Below are 18,853 nucleotides of genomic sequence, written 5' to 3' on the forward strand. Positions count from 1 at the left end.
TCTTCTAATTTTCAGGTCATTTTCTTGTACTCTTTCCTTTTTTTAACACAAATTTTTGGGCAAATTCTTTTAAAGTTGCTCATTGCCTTTTACCTGTCATCAAGCTGATTAATTGTGGCTGGCTGCCACAATAAAACATCTGCCACCACAAATAGATTTTCTGGCACTATTTAAATATTTAATGTTTATGCCGTACGGTTATTCATTCATTCACTGCAGAACACCTAGCATAGTGAAAGTCAAATTCAATCGTTAATTTTCCTGAGTCTAAAAGTTTGCATTCACTCAGTCTGCACCCTGCTTGTCCTCTCATACAACCAACTGATCAGCTCTGACAGGATCAACTGATCAATTTTCCACACTGAGACTCAAACTGCTGCTGATGGGTTTTTTTCTGCGCTACATATATGGTCCCGCAAAGGCATCTGAATTTGGAGAGGCAGCACAAAATGATAAAAAAGGGACACAAAACAACAACAACAACAATAAAAATAAAAAACAAAACAAATACAGAAAGTTGGCTGACACCATACATTGCCCCCGCGGTCTCAACGAGTGACCATGTGAATTAAAATAACATAAATGAATAAATAAATACATTTTGAAAAGCATTACCCTTCTTGATGCCCCCGCTACACTGAAATGGGATTTCTGCCCCTGTTGCCACCATTAATGTTTAATTCTTACCAGAAATTACTTTACGACAGTTCCTTATACCTTAATGTTACCTCCCTCTACTTTTGGAATTTCAGGTTGCAGAAGTCAGTAACAATATAATAAAAAGAATCATAATAATAATAATAATAATAATAATAATAACAATAAGAAGAAGAAGAAGAAGAATGACAATAATAACAATAATAATAATAGAACCGTAGCCCAGAGTAATACAGCCTTTGTTAGCAGAGCTAATTTATCATGCTAATTCCATCCCCCTCCTGAGTACAGTGAGGAAATTAGCAAAGCAAATTTACAGTTCAGATACTCAGCCCCATCAGTGCATAAAGCTGCTCTGGACTCTCTCAGTTTTCAAATATATCATGGTTCGTGACAGGAATATTGTCATGCTGTAATAGTCCATGGATAAATGCAGCTGCAAAATGAATTGAATTAGTTAAACTGAATGAATCTTAAGTCCTCACAGTACTTAAACCTGATGGCAGCTGCAGTTCATTAGAGGTACAGTCAGTGAGGTAAACCTGCTGATTTGAGGCTTTCCAGTTCAACTGCTGCAAACTGGTCTGACTGGACTATGTCCTAGTGACTACCGTGAACTCAATCTTGGGCAGATGAGGTACTTAAGGTCATATTTCAACACACAATGTGTAACAGCAGCTTGACAAGGACAGTCTACTAACTGATGACAGAAGCTTTAGTACAGCAATACTACTAACTACTGATCAAAGTGCTCTGCTATATATACACATGTTCTAGCTACCAGTGGCAAAACTTGTATTGACTTTAAACAAAGATGCCTTCCCAACATCATTTTCAATCCTTATTATCGACTGAGAGAGGTAAACAACTAAAAAAGAGACCCAAAATGACTACAAGGAGACTTAAACAACTACAAAGAGACTTAAAATGACAAGAATGAGACAAAAACAACTACAAAGAGACTTAAAATGACAACAATGAGACAAAAACAACTATAAAGAGACTCAAAATGACTACAAGGAGACATAAACAACTACAAAGAAACTAACAATAACAGTTAGATGTAAACAACTAAAGAGAGATCCGAAATGACAATAAGGGGATGCAAACAACTAGAAATTGATTACAGGGAAACTCAAAGCAAGTACAGAGAAATGCAAAATGACTAAAATAAGACGCAAACAACTACTTAGAGACTCAAGATAACTGCAAAGATATCAATAGACTACAAAGACATGCAACATGACTACAAAGAGATGTAAACAACTACAAAGAGACTCATGATGACTACAAAAAGAGGTAAAATAACAAGAGTTGCAAAATGACTACAAAGAGATTCCCTTTCTACATGTCTGTGCCAAGGGGCCATTGTCTCAAAATTTAGTCATCAAGTTATTGTTGCTTACCAACCAGTCAGTTTACTCTTCATTATTATTCCTGATGCAGATGTTATGAGTAGTTCTGTGATTAAAATGTCGAGGAATGTCAAAACAATGAGCTAAAAGAGGCTAAAAGCTTCGGTGATAATGCAAGATTACTTTATTGTTGTTCAGAAAATCAGCACTCCTACACTTCCAGCTCTCGTATGAGTCAGCTGGGACTGACACTCACCGTGATGGACCACACCCTTCAAGCCGTGGATTATGGGATCGACAGCAGGATTGTCCTTTCCTCCTACCTAAGGAACAGAAAAAAATCACAGTAATCACTACTCAGCATTATTATTCATAGAAAACATCACTGCATACATTAAAGGTTAGGAACATATCATTGTTATTTGTATTTATGTCATTTTAATGTGTGTGGGTGTATGGATGTGTGGATGTTGATCTGTAATTTGGAAATCAGACATGATACATTCAAGTTATTTTTCTAGTAACAGTCTCCAAATAATGCCTATTTTACTTTGCTCCAAAAAATTATATTAGCTTTTTTATGGTAAATGATTTAATGATTTTTTTTTAAATCTTTGTATTTGTTAAATTGCATCCTCTACTGCTGTAGTAATCTCATTCTCTACAGGCATGAAGTATCCACTAATCTAAGCCAACATGAGGCACACATCCATATACAAGTGTGTAACAGCAGGAATATGATGGTGAAACTGAAACGATACTTGAAGAGAAAATATAGGTGGAAAAAAGTGGAAGAGGTGGAAGTAGAAATGGTTAAAAAGCACTGAAGAGATGCTGATAAGTCAAGTGCATTGTGATTAGGAGGAACAAAACAGCAGCAATCAACAAGCTATTCAAGGTCCTCTTCATATGACTCAGAGTTTGTGATGTCATAGTGATGCATGCATTTTCATTATCAACAGTTACGGCGTCATTGTTGTCATGGAGGTTGGAAATCAAACCAAAACATAAATGACAATGCTGAAACAGCAAAACAGACAAGTCCATTCAAAACCACACATATGACGTGTACTGTAGAAGACAACAAACTCTCAGACAACAAAAAGTGAACTTGTTTCAGGAGTTTCATGTGAAAAGAGTTTTTAATCAAATGCATGTAAGAAATTTCTCCTTCTGAGAATTTTCTGGCCCCAAAAGTGAGTCAATCCCCATAGACCCCCAAGTTAAAATGCCCAACTTTACAGCGGAAATAAACAATGTTTACAGCCTGGTACAAAAAAACTGTTTTGGTCTTTATACATAATTTCAACATTCATGACAACTGTGCAAGGCCTGACTTTTTAAATCTCTCACCTGTTTACATTTCATTTAGGCTTACGGTTACCCATAATTTAGAGTAGGAGTGACAGACTGTCAGGTAGGCGTCACCATAGACAGTAAAACCCTCCAACACGTTTTCATCCCAAGTCGTCACCTGCTGCCACTTTGCAGCGGACTTCTGCGTCTACATATTATGCTCAAGGTATCCTTCTGTGTCTGCTCTTTACGTTCCAAGATGCCACCATGAGGTCAATACAAGCACATGATGGGATTATGCTGTATGTGGTTATGTTTAGGCAACAAAAGCACATGAAAACTAATGCCAGGGCCTTAATGAACTGTTGTGCTGGCACAGATGGTTATGATTAGCAAACAAGGGCACCGATGGGTAGGTTTAAGGCAAAAGAGGCACATGGAAAGGTGGAGAAAAAAATATCACAATCAGAAGGGAAGCAAACACTGGACTCCCACATGAAAGTCTGGGGTTTGTTCGATCCATTCACTACCCCTCCCCTCCGTCCTGTATGGACCTTTGTTCTCCTTATATTACGTCGTTACTTGCAGCGTATCAGCATGACTCCATCTAGCAGCGTGTCATGCAGATGCAACAGGTTCCGTCCAGCTGTGTTCTCAACTCATGCAGCCCATCCGTGTATCATGTTGCCATTGCAAGTGCTGTCTGGCGGCATATGATAACACCATGAATGGTTCTGTCTGGCCGAATTCTCAGCTGACATCCTGCACTGTATCATGTGCATGCAAAAGGTGGCTTTTGGCGTAGGGATGCTATGCCAAAAGCACTGCAAAAGCACTACTATTTGAAGACTTTGGAATGAGAACGGGTTGGCTAGGCATCACATAAGAGAGGACAAGCCTCGCTCTTCCATAGCTCCACCCCATAGTCCAAATATGGCTACATCTGACTCCAAAAGTCCAAGACGGTGATGGCCGAAATGCGGAACCTAAGTCTTCAGAAGAGGAGCCCAAAACCAATGGGTAACATCATGGTGGCTACTTCTACTTTTTTTTTTTTTCATGAGTAATACGCAGCATTGTGGCAGATGCTTTTTCAATGTCACTTAGTAATAAAATGTGTATTTGCCTTTGATTGTCACTTCTACACCATCAACAAGTTTCTAAAAATTGAATTAGTCTATTTGTTCCCTTTTAGAGGGAGTATGTTGCTGCATGCATGTATCAAAGTGTGTTGTGTAACTGTGTTGTGTACTTATGCATATGTGGAGGAGTATGGAGATGGAAGTCCCTTTTCTGAGGGAGACCTGGCCAAGACAGCACACCAGTTACAGTTAAAATAGAGATAAAACACAACAGACATCATCAAAACAATCCTCAAACAAAAAGACTGAATCCCACTTAAATGAAGCAGCTGCATTACTCAGTTATGTGAACTTTTAACATGACCTTAAATTTTATCTGAGGGGACTAGATTTTTAAGATATGATGATTTTATGAGATTTTTATGTATTGTGTCCTGCAGATTACTCCGAGTCCAGGGAGCAAAGCAGGAGAAGGCTTTTTACCCCGGCTCAGTGCAAACCCTCAGAGCCTGGTAAGAAAGCCACCTAGTGGAACGAGGCTGAAAACTGCTGGAGGTCTGTGTCAGGAGATTACATATATATTGAGGGGAGTTCACCCAGCGTGGCTTTGTACACAAAAATATAAAAATGAAGTGAGTTCATATTTAAACTATAATACTGAAAGTATCAATACTGTTGATAAGAGAATAAAATCATTAAAAAAGGGGAAATGGTGAAAAAGAAAATACCTATACATGCACATAGAGGGTAAATCATATATATATATATATATAATTATATATATATATATATGTATATATATATGTGCACCCTGTCTGGACAACTTAAACACCAGCTTAACAGTGAGAAAACAAAAACCCTTGTAATTGGGGCTAAGCCTTAGCAGCAGGAAATATGTTCCCATTTAGCCTCTTTCTCGCTTACAAGTATAACACAGGTCAGAAATCAGGGTGTCATCGTTGATTCAGACCTAGCCTTCAGAGCCATGTCACAGCATCTCAAAAACTGTTTTCATCTGCTTCATGTTTCGTGAAGAGGCCGAAAAACAGATCTTTCTCTTGGAAAGAAATACAATGTATCAATAAAATTTGGTCCACTACTACTAGCTACTGCTACTACTACTAATGTACTACAATTTTTCTTTAGGCTTGGGCGGTATCATGATATTAAGGTATATATTTAGAAATTCCGTCATAAATTCAGGCGCTCCTCCTTCTGTCAAACTCATTGTATGTAGTGTACCACCACCAGAGCTTAGTCTCTGGTCTATACTGGTGAAACAGGCAGCTGAGCTGAAAGACATTGTGACAACTAGTGGTGAAGGGACAAGTAAAAGGACTGTAAACGGCCGGCAATGAGCCAGCAGAGAGAGACCGGCATGTTTTTTTTACATCCTACTTGGTGATTTGAGGATTTATTTTGATCAAACTGTAGCTGGGAATTGTTTAAACCATGGACTTAAGAATTACATTACTAGCAAGAGTCACCATGGTTTGAGTGAGTTTTATTTTGTTTCTGCCAAGTTTGAATGAAGTGTGTTTAATGATGAGTTCACCACCACCACTAATACAACAACCGCTGGGAGAAGCCACACACAGCAACAATAACAATAACTACTGATTATCCTCACAATTGCCATCATAAAGCATTTTTGTACAAACTTCAAATGGTAAACTTACAATACATTAACAAAATGCAGCGTATCTAACAACAGTTACAAAATAACCAGAGCATAATGATTTTTTCCCCCTCAGTTGTTGTTGGAGAGGTCTTATGTTTTAAACTGCGAGAAACAGCCTGGTTGTGTATAATCCAAACTAACCCAAACTACCACAAAGCCACTGCCAGCAACCACATCCAACATGTTGTATGAAGAGCGGAGAGACTGCCAAGATGGCTGTCATTGCCTCTCTCCCTTCCCTAGACTCTCCTCAACCGCTTCTTTCTTGGATTTGTAAACACACACTTGTTGGCTACCTGGATTTAATTGATTATGGAGGCAGCTACATCCTCTCCCAAATCTAAACTGTCCCTGCTCTCCACTTCCAACTTCTGTTTGGCTGTTTGCCCAGTAGAACTGCACTGCTTCCTTCGCTGGGTAAACAGTTCTTCTTGGACAAGAACAACACATGTTAACCTAATGTTTTATCTCTTTCAGAGTCCCTCTCACTGATTGGTGGCTTTGTTAAGGTGCTGCTCATCAACTAAAAGTGACTCTACAGTTCATACTTCTTACTTACTACTTCTTGGGTGAAGGTTTCGTAACCTGTTTACGATGGGTGTTGCCATTACCAAAAGGAGTGTTGTGACACTTCCTGAATAATATGATTACAGGCCTCTGCATTTACACATGAAACTGATAACGGGTCATGTTAGCTCAAATATGCTCATAATGTGATTAGATACAAAGATGCAAATTAGGTTGTCAGACCTGGCAGACTTGTAAACGAACGTGGTAGACCCAAAGTCAATGAAAGTGATTGAGGAGATCAGCAACAGGCTTCTAGTAAATTATGTTATGTTAAGATGTGATCAGCAATCAGATCCTTTCGAGAAATGCCAGTTCTACTCCCACTGGTAAAGCTACCCTTATCTTGTACGTCACAGCAGGCCCTTGAGAGTTTCCTGAAGTAACGCTGCCAGGCTTTTCTTATTTTTCTCTCCACCTCCAGGTACAGTCTGTCCAGTCCCTTGGTATACTGACTGCAATCTTAAAAGCACATATTAATACCAGGAGGAAATGGGGTCTTTGTTAGAGGCTGTCTGACTGTAACATTGAAGAGTGGTGGGACACATCAAGCCAAAAAAGTATCAAAACTTTTATGGACAGCTAAAAAGCACCAGGGGACTTTATGACAAATAAGTATTGCATTCCAAGTGGTGCTCCATTGGAAAAGAATTCTCTCTCCTGATCACCCCCTAGTGGACAATCTGGATTTGCACAGCTCACAAAGAAGGTAAAACACTGACAAAGAAAGTAACCTAAGGCAAGTTGAAAAAGTTTAACTGTGGCAATGTAAGACACAGTTTCTAACTTAACCACGCAAACACACACGCACATTGTGTAATCATTTCAAATAGCATAAGAAGTTAATAACTGGAACTGCAATAAAGAGCTTGTTTTTGGTACAAGGCGAGACAGAAAGTGGGTGAGGAAAAAAAAGTGTGTGTGTGTAAAGGAAAGAAGATTAAGAGAAATAAAGGCGGCCATGGAGACACAGAGAGAAAATGACATAGAGAGAGACAGTGAGGAGGAGAGAAAGAAAGGAGGACAGAGGGAATTAGCGTTTCATTATTAATGTTTGTCTCTGAAAGCCCACAGGCTCGTCCCCTGAGATCCTCAGCCACCGGCCTCACATCACAATGTCCTACTCACTCTCTCTCTCTCTCTCTCTCTCTCTCTCTCTCTCTCTCTCTACCCCTTTATCCCTCTTCAAATCCTGCGTCTCTCACTCTTTCTCTTCAGTCCTCCCCACAGCTCCTTCTCCCTCCTTCTCTCTAGGGACAGGCCACTGCAGTGACAAATCAGGAAAAAAAAAAAACGTGGTACAATGTGACATGTCCTCATATTTCTCTCCTCCGCCACTTTTTTCTCTCACTCATTGCCTGTCCCTTCCTCCCACTGTCATCCATCCAAGATCCCTCACTATGTATCCTCTTTCTCTTGACTCCCTTCACCTCCTTCTGTGTCTTACAGAGACTCATCTCCCCCGTCTTGCCTTTGGCAGCACTAACTGCTGATAAATCAATGGCGTAATTGATGTAATGGTTGGACTTCTTTCAAAGAAGACACATTGGAGTGCAGAGTTACTAATTACATCAATGACCAATCCATCAGTAGGAGGTGGAAGACAGGGAGAAAGGCGGGCAGGAAACTCTGGCATTGTTTTGCTTTACTTGTTAGTTTTAGAACTGGCAAAAAAAGACCTGGCCTTCATGTTGTCATTAGAACTGGACAAAAGGGTAATGGTCTTATGATTTTTGTTAGACCAAGACTAACAGACTGTATAAATAATGAACTAAATAATGGACGAGTTTGGCATTGTGGCCTGTACCATCTTGGCTTTTTGGAGCCAGAAGTGACCATATTTGGACAGAAGGTTGGTTCTGTGAAACACCAAGGGATGGATCTGACTGGAAGCCAAGGACACCATCGGCAGACAGCCTGTCACTTAATCGGCCTTGCCTTTAAATATGCTTAAATCTGGGCCTTAATAAAACGTAAACAGGTGAGTTTCAAAATAATTCTTCACCTGAGCAGTTGTCATAAATGTTGAAATTATCTATAGAGACCAAAACTGCTTTTTGTTCCAAGCTGTAAAGTTGGGCATTTTAACATGGAGCCTATGGGGGGGTCAGCTGCTGCAGCTGTTGCTTGACAGTACCACAGTAGACCATTCTGATGGTCATTATATAGAGAAATATATAGTAAAGAATTGTGGTCCTTGTGGTCATTTTTAATTCTAGACTCATTCATACTAATCTTTCTTGACTTTTTAGATTTATACAAAAGGACGATTGCCTTTTGTGTATTTCTATAGTGGGTGCAGACAAAAAGAGTCTGGGCCTTACAGTCATTGCTCGGTTTCTGTCACTAAGTGCCCACTGTGTGTTCTTGTTCAATGGGGAAGATTAGTCAAGACAGTTCATCTGTGCAGAAATCTCTAAGACTCCTCATTGAGAGACGACAGGGACATTTAAATGGCCTTAAATTCTGAGAAAGCCCACCACACTGGGGAAAGAAAGGCTTTTTGCCACAGGGTGTGGAATAACATGAGAGATGGCTGTAAAGGTAAAAAAAAAAAAAAAGTCTTATGAAAAGAGTGGCAACCCAGGGGAACAGAGCGGTATAAAATATAATTTTGACTTGGAGGTAAGCAAAGTGTAGAAATGTCACCAACACTTGTGTTTAGAACACCTTTATTAAAAGACCGATGCATTTTGGTTTGTGGCCTGTGGATGAAGATCACAAGCCAAAACACACTGGTATTTGAATAAAGTTGTTCAAAATACTACAAGGGTTGCTGGGGTTTCTATGCTTTTGATTCATGCCCCTTCTCCATGCACCTTAGAAGTACATGAAAATGCTCCAGAAACCCTCACTCGACTTGGAGGTTTAGAAATGCAATGTTTGGTGGTACTTTGGTGGTTTACTACTGTTGCCAGGCAGCCTACTTTTACAGTAACATTCTTGCAGTAATGCTTGATTACTTTTTGTCTATCCACAGAATATGTTGTTTGTATGATCCCTTGCATTTTAAATATAATGCAACAATGCATTGAGCATACACAATGCATTGTGCATTTTTGTGGCTCATACACCATCTACGGATGCCCGCACCACAATGTCTTGCAATATTATAAACAAAGCTTTAAAACTAGACGAAAGTGTACTGTCAATTCTTGCCATACTTAGACCAAGGCTACAGGAGAGTGGGCCTTCTGGTCATTCTTAGGTCTAGTCTTAAGAGGATCAGGATATCCAGTCATTGCTGGAGCTTGACTGAAGGAAACAAGGCATTACAGCTATTCTTAAAATTAAACTTACAACCTGTTGAAAGATTCAACATCTGAAACGTCAATGTAAAGTTACCTTCTTCACTCATGTGAAACGGTATGTCAGATGCTTAGTGCTATGCTTTCGTCAGAGCATTCAAGCTTGCACCTGTTCCAGGAGTTCAGGCGTTCTAGTCATTCACACAGTAGACTACTCAGTAAATGTAGAACAAAGGAAACTGTGCCTTCTGTTATTCCTCGAGAAGACCTAGACAAGATGAGGTCAGTCCTTCTGTATATTCTTAGATCTAGGCTTAAGGGGCTGTGCCATCTGGTGATTCTTAGAATCAGATTTCAGACTAAAACCACTGAAATGTCTTGTGCAACATCCCTTGGTCAAATGGTAAATCATATCATACTCTCATTAAACAGCATGTATGTTCACATGAGCAACTTTCATCTGGAATTTTGATAACCAGCTTGATGACTCGATCATTGTGCAATAGAGAATTGTTACTTTCAAAGAAATTGGTTTTGATGGTTCTACAGATGAAAAGTATATGCAGCTTGACTGAAAATGGAATGCGATGCATTAAATCTGAATGGGATGTGAAATGGTCATGTTTCTGTGAGTGCATTCACTTGTCATAATGTACACCCTGGAGATATCAGGGTTTTGAGGCACTTCAAGATTTATGTATTGCTACAGACACGCTTTAGTGGAACAATGTTGCATTTCCTTTTTTTTTCCACTATGGGTTTGTTGGTATAATCATACCCACAGCACACCATTTAATACAGTTGTTGCTCATAGTTTTAGCAACAGTTCCTCTTAACAAGTATCTTCCCTTTGATTTTCAAGCACATAAGGTTAGACATAACTACAGGCCTTTAAAAACAACTCTGTTTCTTCTGCAAAGCATTACAAAGTTGCAGACATGTTCATAATTATGATACAGTGCCCTTGTTGTCATGCATAGAAAAGTGATCAAATACAAAGGGATCCTTTTGTTTGGTGAGATGGAGGAGACTGATGACAATGGCCGTCGATTCTTCAATCTGAGCGATGGTGTATAATATGTAGGGCAGCGGTCATGCAGGGAAGGAACAGCCAAGACAAAGCACACAGGGACAGTGCCTTTCATCATCCCATCTCAGTGACGAACAAAAACTTCATCGATTTAAACATCAGTGATGATGAAAATTCCTGGCAAATTGCTAAAAAAAAGGACTGACGGCAAATGACAAGTAATGAATTCTGTTTCGCTGCATAACTGCTGAGGCTAATGTTTCCTCAAGTGGTGTGCACTGTGCTGAATTGGAAGCAGCTCAGCGGTGGTTTAGCAGTGTCTGCATATACTGCCTAATTACCGTCATTGGGGGGTATTGGATTTAGGGCAGAATGAAGTGGTACGAGGTCTCCTATCTTCAAACCAAAGTTTTCATCATGCTGTTCTTACTCCTGCTGAGCACCTCCTCTTTGACATTGCTACCTTTAATATGAAGAACAACCCCCCCCACCCCCAAGTGAGGAACCAATTCAAATGAACCTCAAGGTTGTCTAGGAATGAATAGATCCAGGGATGAACTTACTGAGAATGTCTTCATACTATTCATCTTTTTGTGGGACATGGCAAATGGGTTTCTCTTACATATTTGACAGTATTTATGTGGGAAGCCTTTGCACCAGTATTGCCAGAAGTGACACTGCTAACAACTGAACTGAAGAAGCCCCTTAGATGAAGGATGAAATGTCTTCAAGAAAATTCCCGCAAGTCCAGTTGTCTACAATATAACACTTTGAACTGCCAAGAACCTTGCTTTCACTATTTCACACACATAAGACAGCATAATACAAAATTGCACTTACAAAGAACCACAGGGAATCTTAGGTATGTGTTCTTTTAAAGGCAAGCCACATTCACAGATGGGGATAAAACAAGAAGTCCTCCAAATCTGACAACAAACCACATAGTTTGTCCATCATTTTCAAATTACACATAGAAGGCTTGCTGATCATAGCTGATTAGACGCCTCTATTGGCAGGACATCATCATTTCTCTTTGCCTTCCAAAAACCACTACACACTTTCAATAAATAAATGTGTTTTATGATGTGACATCAATATGGTTAAGGTTTGTTTAGGTTTAGACACAAAAACGATCATGTTCGGTCAGGGTTAGGTTTGGGTTAGGGTTAGGGTGTTTGGGTCTGGAAAAGATCATGGTTCAGGTTCACTGAAGAACTTCACTGTTGATGATTAGGGATGTTTTGTCATCACGATTACAATAATTGACCACCAGGTTAAAGTTATACCCCTTTTCCACCACATTGAGTAAAATAAGATAAGATGAGATGATACGTTATTGTCTGTTTTCACCGAAATTTGTCTTGCACCCTCAAGCTCTCAACAATAAACAGAATAGCATAAAAACAATACAATACACATAAAAATAAAGTCTGTAATGTTGCCCTCCAGCAGTCATCAGAAAGATTACACATAGAGTTACCAGTGCATGTACAGGGTTTTTAAACCTGATAAAAATAGGCTCCTTTCCCATTGCCAACAGACAAGAGGTGTGTACACAGCACTGCAGCAGACAAGTATGCCTTTCTGTGTGTGTGTGTGTGTGTGTGTGTGTGTGTGTGTGTGTGTGTGTGTGTGTGTGTATTTTTTTGCTTGTGTCACATTTGACGTTGCATACAAACCAGACCACAGTTTAACAGGTAAACCGAAGTGTTATAATCTGGAAACTGTCCCCCTAAAATACCACACAGCCAGCTGATGGCAAGCTTTTCCTTTACATTCAGACGTTCGGGTGTGGTATCTAAAAAAGAATAGAATAGAAATAAAATAGAAATAGAAATAAAAATTTCACCTGTCTCACTACCTTTTTATGGTATTAAACAATACCTTTGGTAATTTGGCTGTTTTGAAATGTGTCTTTAGATTTATTTTCCTCCTTCCTACTCCTTGTCCTTGTCTAAATAGGCTCTTTTGTCACAAAGCAGCAGAGTGTGTATGACTCACTATGTGCAGTATAAGTCAAGTCGAAGAAAGCTTTCCTTTATTCTCTTTGTTCCGTGTCTTATTTCTTCTCCCTTTCTCTGCCTCTCACTCTGCTCTGTAATATTAAATGAGCTACAGATGCCCCAAAATCATGTGAAATGAGACTCAGTGGGATTCTCATGTTAACTTAAGGAACAAAAAGTAAAAAGTAGAGTGGATGCTCCATGTGATTTACATCCCAGCTGGGCCTCTGTTTTGCATGTTGCTGTCTCTAGCCGAGTGTGTGTGTGGGGGGGAGTGGAGGCCTGCAGCGCTGTAAATAAGCAAATAAAAGGGCAATGATAGCCATTTACAGCAGCCATCTATTTCAATCACAGGCTGCGGTGCAATGCAGTGCTGGGTCATAAAAGCCTGATTCCCAAGCTCAGCCGAGATGATGGGCCCAATTTGTCCTGTAACACGAGCGTGATGATTTAATTAATACATGACACAGGAGCAACAGTGAAGTTGCTGCAGAAACACACTGATGGAAGGGGAGGGAGAAGATTACATATGAATGGAGGCACACTCAGGAGGAAAGGAAAATAAGACAGGCACTGACCATGTTTACACAAAATAAGAAATGGCATGATAATGAGATTTAAACGATTATATGTGCCAAGGAAAACCGCAAATAATGAAATCAGCCCAAAATTCAAAGCATACCACTTTGCTCAAACAGTTAAGATGAGTTGTTTTGAGCTGGGGTGTTGTATTGGATTGTATCACATCATTAAGGGTTTTCTATGCTGATGTTCATTATTCTATTCTAATAAGTTTCCTATCACTAAAAGCAGATCACTTCCAACATCCAAATACCTCTATCACGTGATCAAGTTTTACATGTGATGTTTTCATCAGTGAACACAACCTATGATTTTATCTGATTAGCTTAGTATGCAATTTGCAAATTACATTATTGATTATTAATTAATGCAAATTAAATCAGCTAATTTACATGTCACTTTTGTGTGTTTGATAAGAATTAGCAGTATCTGTAGCATAAGATAATGTTCAAGCCTTTGAAACCTAAGCAAATTGGTTTGATTTATTTAAAAAGAATGGAAAAAAGGCAATGAAAAACACATGACCCCAAAAAAGAAAGAAATTAGTCAAATGTTGAAAAACATGAAGTTACCCAAAAAAGTGTAGAAAATTAAATATAGATATGTATATATATATATATATATATATATATATATATATATATATACACACACACTAGGACTTTTCTTAAAAGTAATTTTAAATATATATTCAAGTTGCTTATATCCAATACGCCAAAATCACATAAAATATTTGAGTTCAATGGCCTTTTAATTTCAAAATCAGATGTGACAGATTTACCTCCATAAACAGCTCTACTCTGAGAAAAACTTTCCAAACTGTCAGTGCATGGTGATTGGAAGAGCCCTGTGTTTGTAATTGGCCACAGTTTTTCCCAGCCTCACACATGCCCACATGTCATATATGATAATGTGGTCTTTCTCATCACACCATGTATGCATGTGTTCCACAGGTGCAGCAGAGGAGCCCTCACATGACATTACCAGAATTGTGCTTGGCATGCCCCTGGTGCACCAGGCAGGGAACACATGACTGCACTCTGCACTGCACCACAAAGTTTCCAAAATAAAGCTCCTAAAGCCCCATTCAACAGGTTAATGTTGTACCAGCTGAAATCTATTTATTTATTTTTTTTTTTTTTTAAAGAAATAAGCCATTTTAATGAAAAAGGAAGACAAAATTGACTGTTAAGCTCTCAAACTTCTTTGCTTACACACACACTAGTCTTAAGTCTTTTCTGTCCCTGTGGAGCGCTGTGTGGGAGGCTGCTGTAGTACAGTACAGCCTGGCAGAGGACACGTTTAAGCTCATCAGTCCAGAAGAACTTCTCTCTGAACAGGACTCATCAGCATCAACACAAGCAGGCCCAGGAGACTCTCTCTCTGTCTACACACACACATACACACACACACACACACACACACACACTCACATGCATGGCAATACAAAGTCTTTTTTTTTCTTACTCTCAATGCAAAAGCTATATGACTGATGCAAAACCACATCATACAAGCACACACTTTGCCTACACACAGTGACACACACACATCAGCTCTACACTTGAACTAAGAAAGCAAAACCTACTTGAGTGATAACAATGCATCACACAAACATTGATTTACACACACAGATCTTAAGAGATGTGTTTGAATATGTGACTGCTTATTTGAATTTGGCACACATCACACAATCAGCAACTTTTTTCTTTCAAAACAATAAAAATACAGGGCATGCCTCCTGTATATACACACACACACACACACACACACACACACACACACACACACACACACACACAAACACACATGGAGTTTAAAGCTGTCTTCTCAGGTCACCAAAGAAAAACTGAAGCATGTGAGAGAGGCAGGAGAGCGAGTGGCACCTGGATGAATAAAGAAAAATGCACTTTTGAAGGCCGGCGCCCACACACACTCCTCTTTGCATAGGAACAAACACATGAACATAGCTCGTCGGGATCTATCTGCGAGAGCCAAGTTATTGAGGGCACTGGGTTCAAATCAATCTTTGAGTTGCGAGCTGCAACTGCACAATATCATCACCAGGTTCAGAGGAAATGTGCGCATATACTGCTGTATCATAAATCTGAAGAGGGCCGAAGGAAAAGAGAACTAAAAGAACAGACAGAGTGACTCCTGTACTGGAAGACAACTGGAGTTATCTGTCAGGAAAAGCAGCACTTTTGGCTGCTTTTCAAAATAAAGTCAGCTTTTTCTACCATTTCATTCAGCTGCTCCGAGGCTCCGTCTGCTCATCTATTCTGTTTTGTCGTAACTGCAAAACTATCTGTTTCAACTGCTAACTCATTTTTTTTTGTGGACACATGGTCCTCCCAGAGAATTATCACTTTAGGAGACCCCACTGACCCTTAATCTACCGCCAGCCTCAGGTCAAAATTTGAGACAACATGACCTCTCCACAAAGGATATACTTATCCTCTTTTTTAAGAGACATTAGAAAACTAGAATTACTGCTTTGCGGTTGTATGGCTCCAAAAACCCATCCAGTTGCAGATACAGTACACACATGTCTGTGAAAACATGAATGCTTCACACACATCTTCCCCCCTGCCGACACAGAGGCCCCCCTATACACAGAATGTGAATAAAAACACAACACCCCCCAAAAGAAGTACTAATTTTAAAAAAAGATTTAAAATAAATCAATAAATATATAAAGATAACAGTAAAAATAAAAAAAAAATAGTAATAAATAATAAATAAGTAAAAAATTAAACTGGAAGTGAGAGGTAAATAAAAGGATAAAAGCAAAAAGTAAAGTAATAAATAAATATGTTAAAAATAATAAAATTATTTAGAAAGTAATAAAACTGAAACAGACTAAAACATATGAAAAAATAGTCAATAGATAAATTCCAGGTAAAAACAAAACTAAAAAGATAGGTCTTGAATTTGCTTTTGCATATTTCACGAGAAAGTCATGGATGCAAGGTCAAGGTGACTTTGACCTTTGATCTAGGGCCACCAAAATCTAATCAGTACATTTAGAAGTCCAAATTATTGTACCAAATTTAAAGAGATTCCATCAAAGTGTTCTTGAGATATTGGCTTCAAGAGTATGGGATGGATGGACAGATGGACACACAGCCAGATCATGCTATATGCTTGAAATTTGCATCTGTATATGAGTCTTCATATATTTAAATTTGCATTTTTTTCTTCTTGTAAATGTAAACACATTTTAATCATCTCAAAAATGCATAAAATCAGTTAAAAAGGTTACTTCTGTTGTTTATACTTCTGTTATTTTTTACTTATATTATCAAGAGAAACGTGTCTAAGAGTGTCATTATGATTCAGTGTGAACATATGTTTGTCTGCACAAGAAATATGAGCCTGAGAGCGAGAGAGCGAGAGAGCGACTACAGACAGAGGCGGAGAGAGAGAGAGACTGAAGTGAGAGTGGGAAATATTAACCGGGGGTTAATGGTCCGAGTAAAAGCCCACTTAGGTAATCGATGGCCTCAAATGAACTTTTTATTTCTGCCAATTGAGAGTGATAGAGCTGACAGTGATCCCAGTCCACCCACTGCTCCACTCAACAGGCCTGAGAGGACTTTATTGGTGGCTAAACTTTGATGCTGATCTACAGGTTTTACAGCACATACACTCACACGACATCACAGCACGCACACTCAGAAAGTCAAGGATTTTAGCTTCTGGAAAAAATGCTTAAAGGCAAAATGAGAAGAGAGATGATGAATAAGGCCTTTCTCAAACCAGACTCTACCCACTCTGTTAGTCCGTCTGTAGTCTCCTTCACAGCTGAATGAAGCACGCTTTATCAAGGTATGCGGTAAAACTATGGCAGGCTTTGGGACAAACTTCTCTCTCTGTGGCGGAAAGAGGAACTGTTGTAATATTTTGTACTCCCATTTTATGTTATTCATATGTGTTTGAATATCTTCTATTTGATCTATAGGATATGCCTCTACAATAAAAACAATCGAATCAATTGATAAAAAAAAGTGAAATAAATACAGGTACATACATTTACAAGTTTCATCATGTAATATTACAACTTTTTCTCAAAAAATGACAAATTTTAGCATGTGATATTACAATTTTTTCCCCTTGAATTAGAATGACTTTATTCTCATTAAATTACAACTTAAATCCTGTAATATGACATGTTTTTTCTCAAAATTACAACTCCAAATAGTACGTTTTTTCCCTTAAAACAGCACAACTATATTCTCATTAAATTATAACTAATTTCTTGTAACATTAAGACTTTTTCCCCCCAAACTTGCAACTTTATATTTACTTTATATGACTTTATTCTTGAAATATTATGTTTTTTTTAAATAGTGTGACTATACTATCATTAAATCACAGTTCAATTCTTGTAATATTAAGATTTTTTTTCCTGAAAAAAACATTGTAACTTTATAATCAAAGTATTATTACTATTTTTCTTAAAATACTGTGATTATATTGTCATTAAATTAAGACTCAATTCAATTAACATGATGACTTTATACTCAAAATATTGTAACTTTATTCTTGAAATAGTATGACTATATTCTCATTAAGTCACGATTACATTTTATTGATATTAAGACATATTTTCCCAAAATTGTTACTTATACTTGGAATATTGTGAATTTATTCCCAAAATATTCCATCTTTTTGTCTAGAAATAGTATGACTATATTCTCATTAAATTAAGACTCAATTTTTTTATTATTAAAACTTTTTTCACAAAACTGTAACTTTATACTCCGAATATTGTCACTTTATCGAAATATTTTTTTCTTGAAATTGTGCGACCGAATTCTCATGCAATTACGACTTTTTTGATTTTCTTTTCTCTCAAAAGTACGACTTTAATATCTCAAACTCTCAGGGTTTTTTTTTCACAGTGGCCCTCATCCTGCTTTACATGATAGATCAACAAAATAGGACCCTTCACTTTAAAAACCATCCCTCAGCCATATTGCTTGATCACTTTTGATCAATATATCTGAACTCAGTCTGAGCCCAAAGAACTTATGAACTAATTAAAATTCAAAATTTCTGTAACAGCTTCTGTCTAAATGGATAATATTTCATCATTACTTCAGTCATCGTCAGTGGAGCCTCTGCAGACTTCTGAGTCCCGGTCCATCTGATAGACTTTAGCTAAATGAACTTTTCAAAAGAGAACACGAAAACAGTGAGCCGGAGCCCTGCAGCTGCACTGTGAGTCCACATGGCCTAGATTTCCCTGGCTGGGTAATGAGCCTCAACTATAGAGGCTCACTCTCTGTGTTTTGTTTAGTTGTCACAAACAACAAATAAACTCTGGCACAATGATAAACAGATAATGAC

At 38.3% G+C, this 18,853-nt stretch overlaps 1 protein-coding gene across 1 annotated transcript in view; it reads right to left on the reverse strand.

The window, feature by feature from the left end:
• The window catches only part of ptprga (protein tyrosine phosphatase receptor type Ga), a 517,840-nt gene that overhangs the window by 122,711 nt on the left and 376,276 nt on the right, over positions 1-18,853 (reverse strand). The window contains exon 6 of the mRNA XM_042498811.1: positions 2,269-2,335. Coding sequence (XP_042354745.1) covers positions 2,269-2,335 — 67 coding nt within the window. The remainder of the gene's footprint in view (positions 1-2,268; positions 2,336-18,853) is intronic.

The sequence above is a fragment of the Plectropomus leopardus genome, chromosome 2, assembly GCF_008729295.1.
Source record: "Plectropomus leopardus isolate mb chromosome 2, YSFRI_Pleo_2.0, whole genome shotgun sequence".
Lineage (NCBI taxonomy): Eukaryota > Metazoa > Chordata > Actinopteri > Perciformes > Serranidae > Plectropomus > Plectropomus leopardus.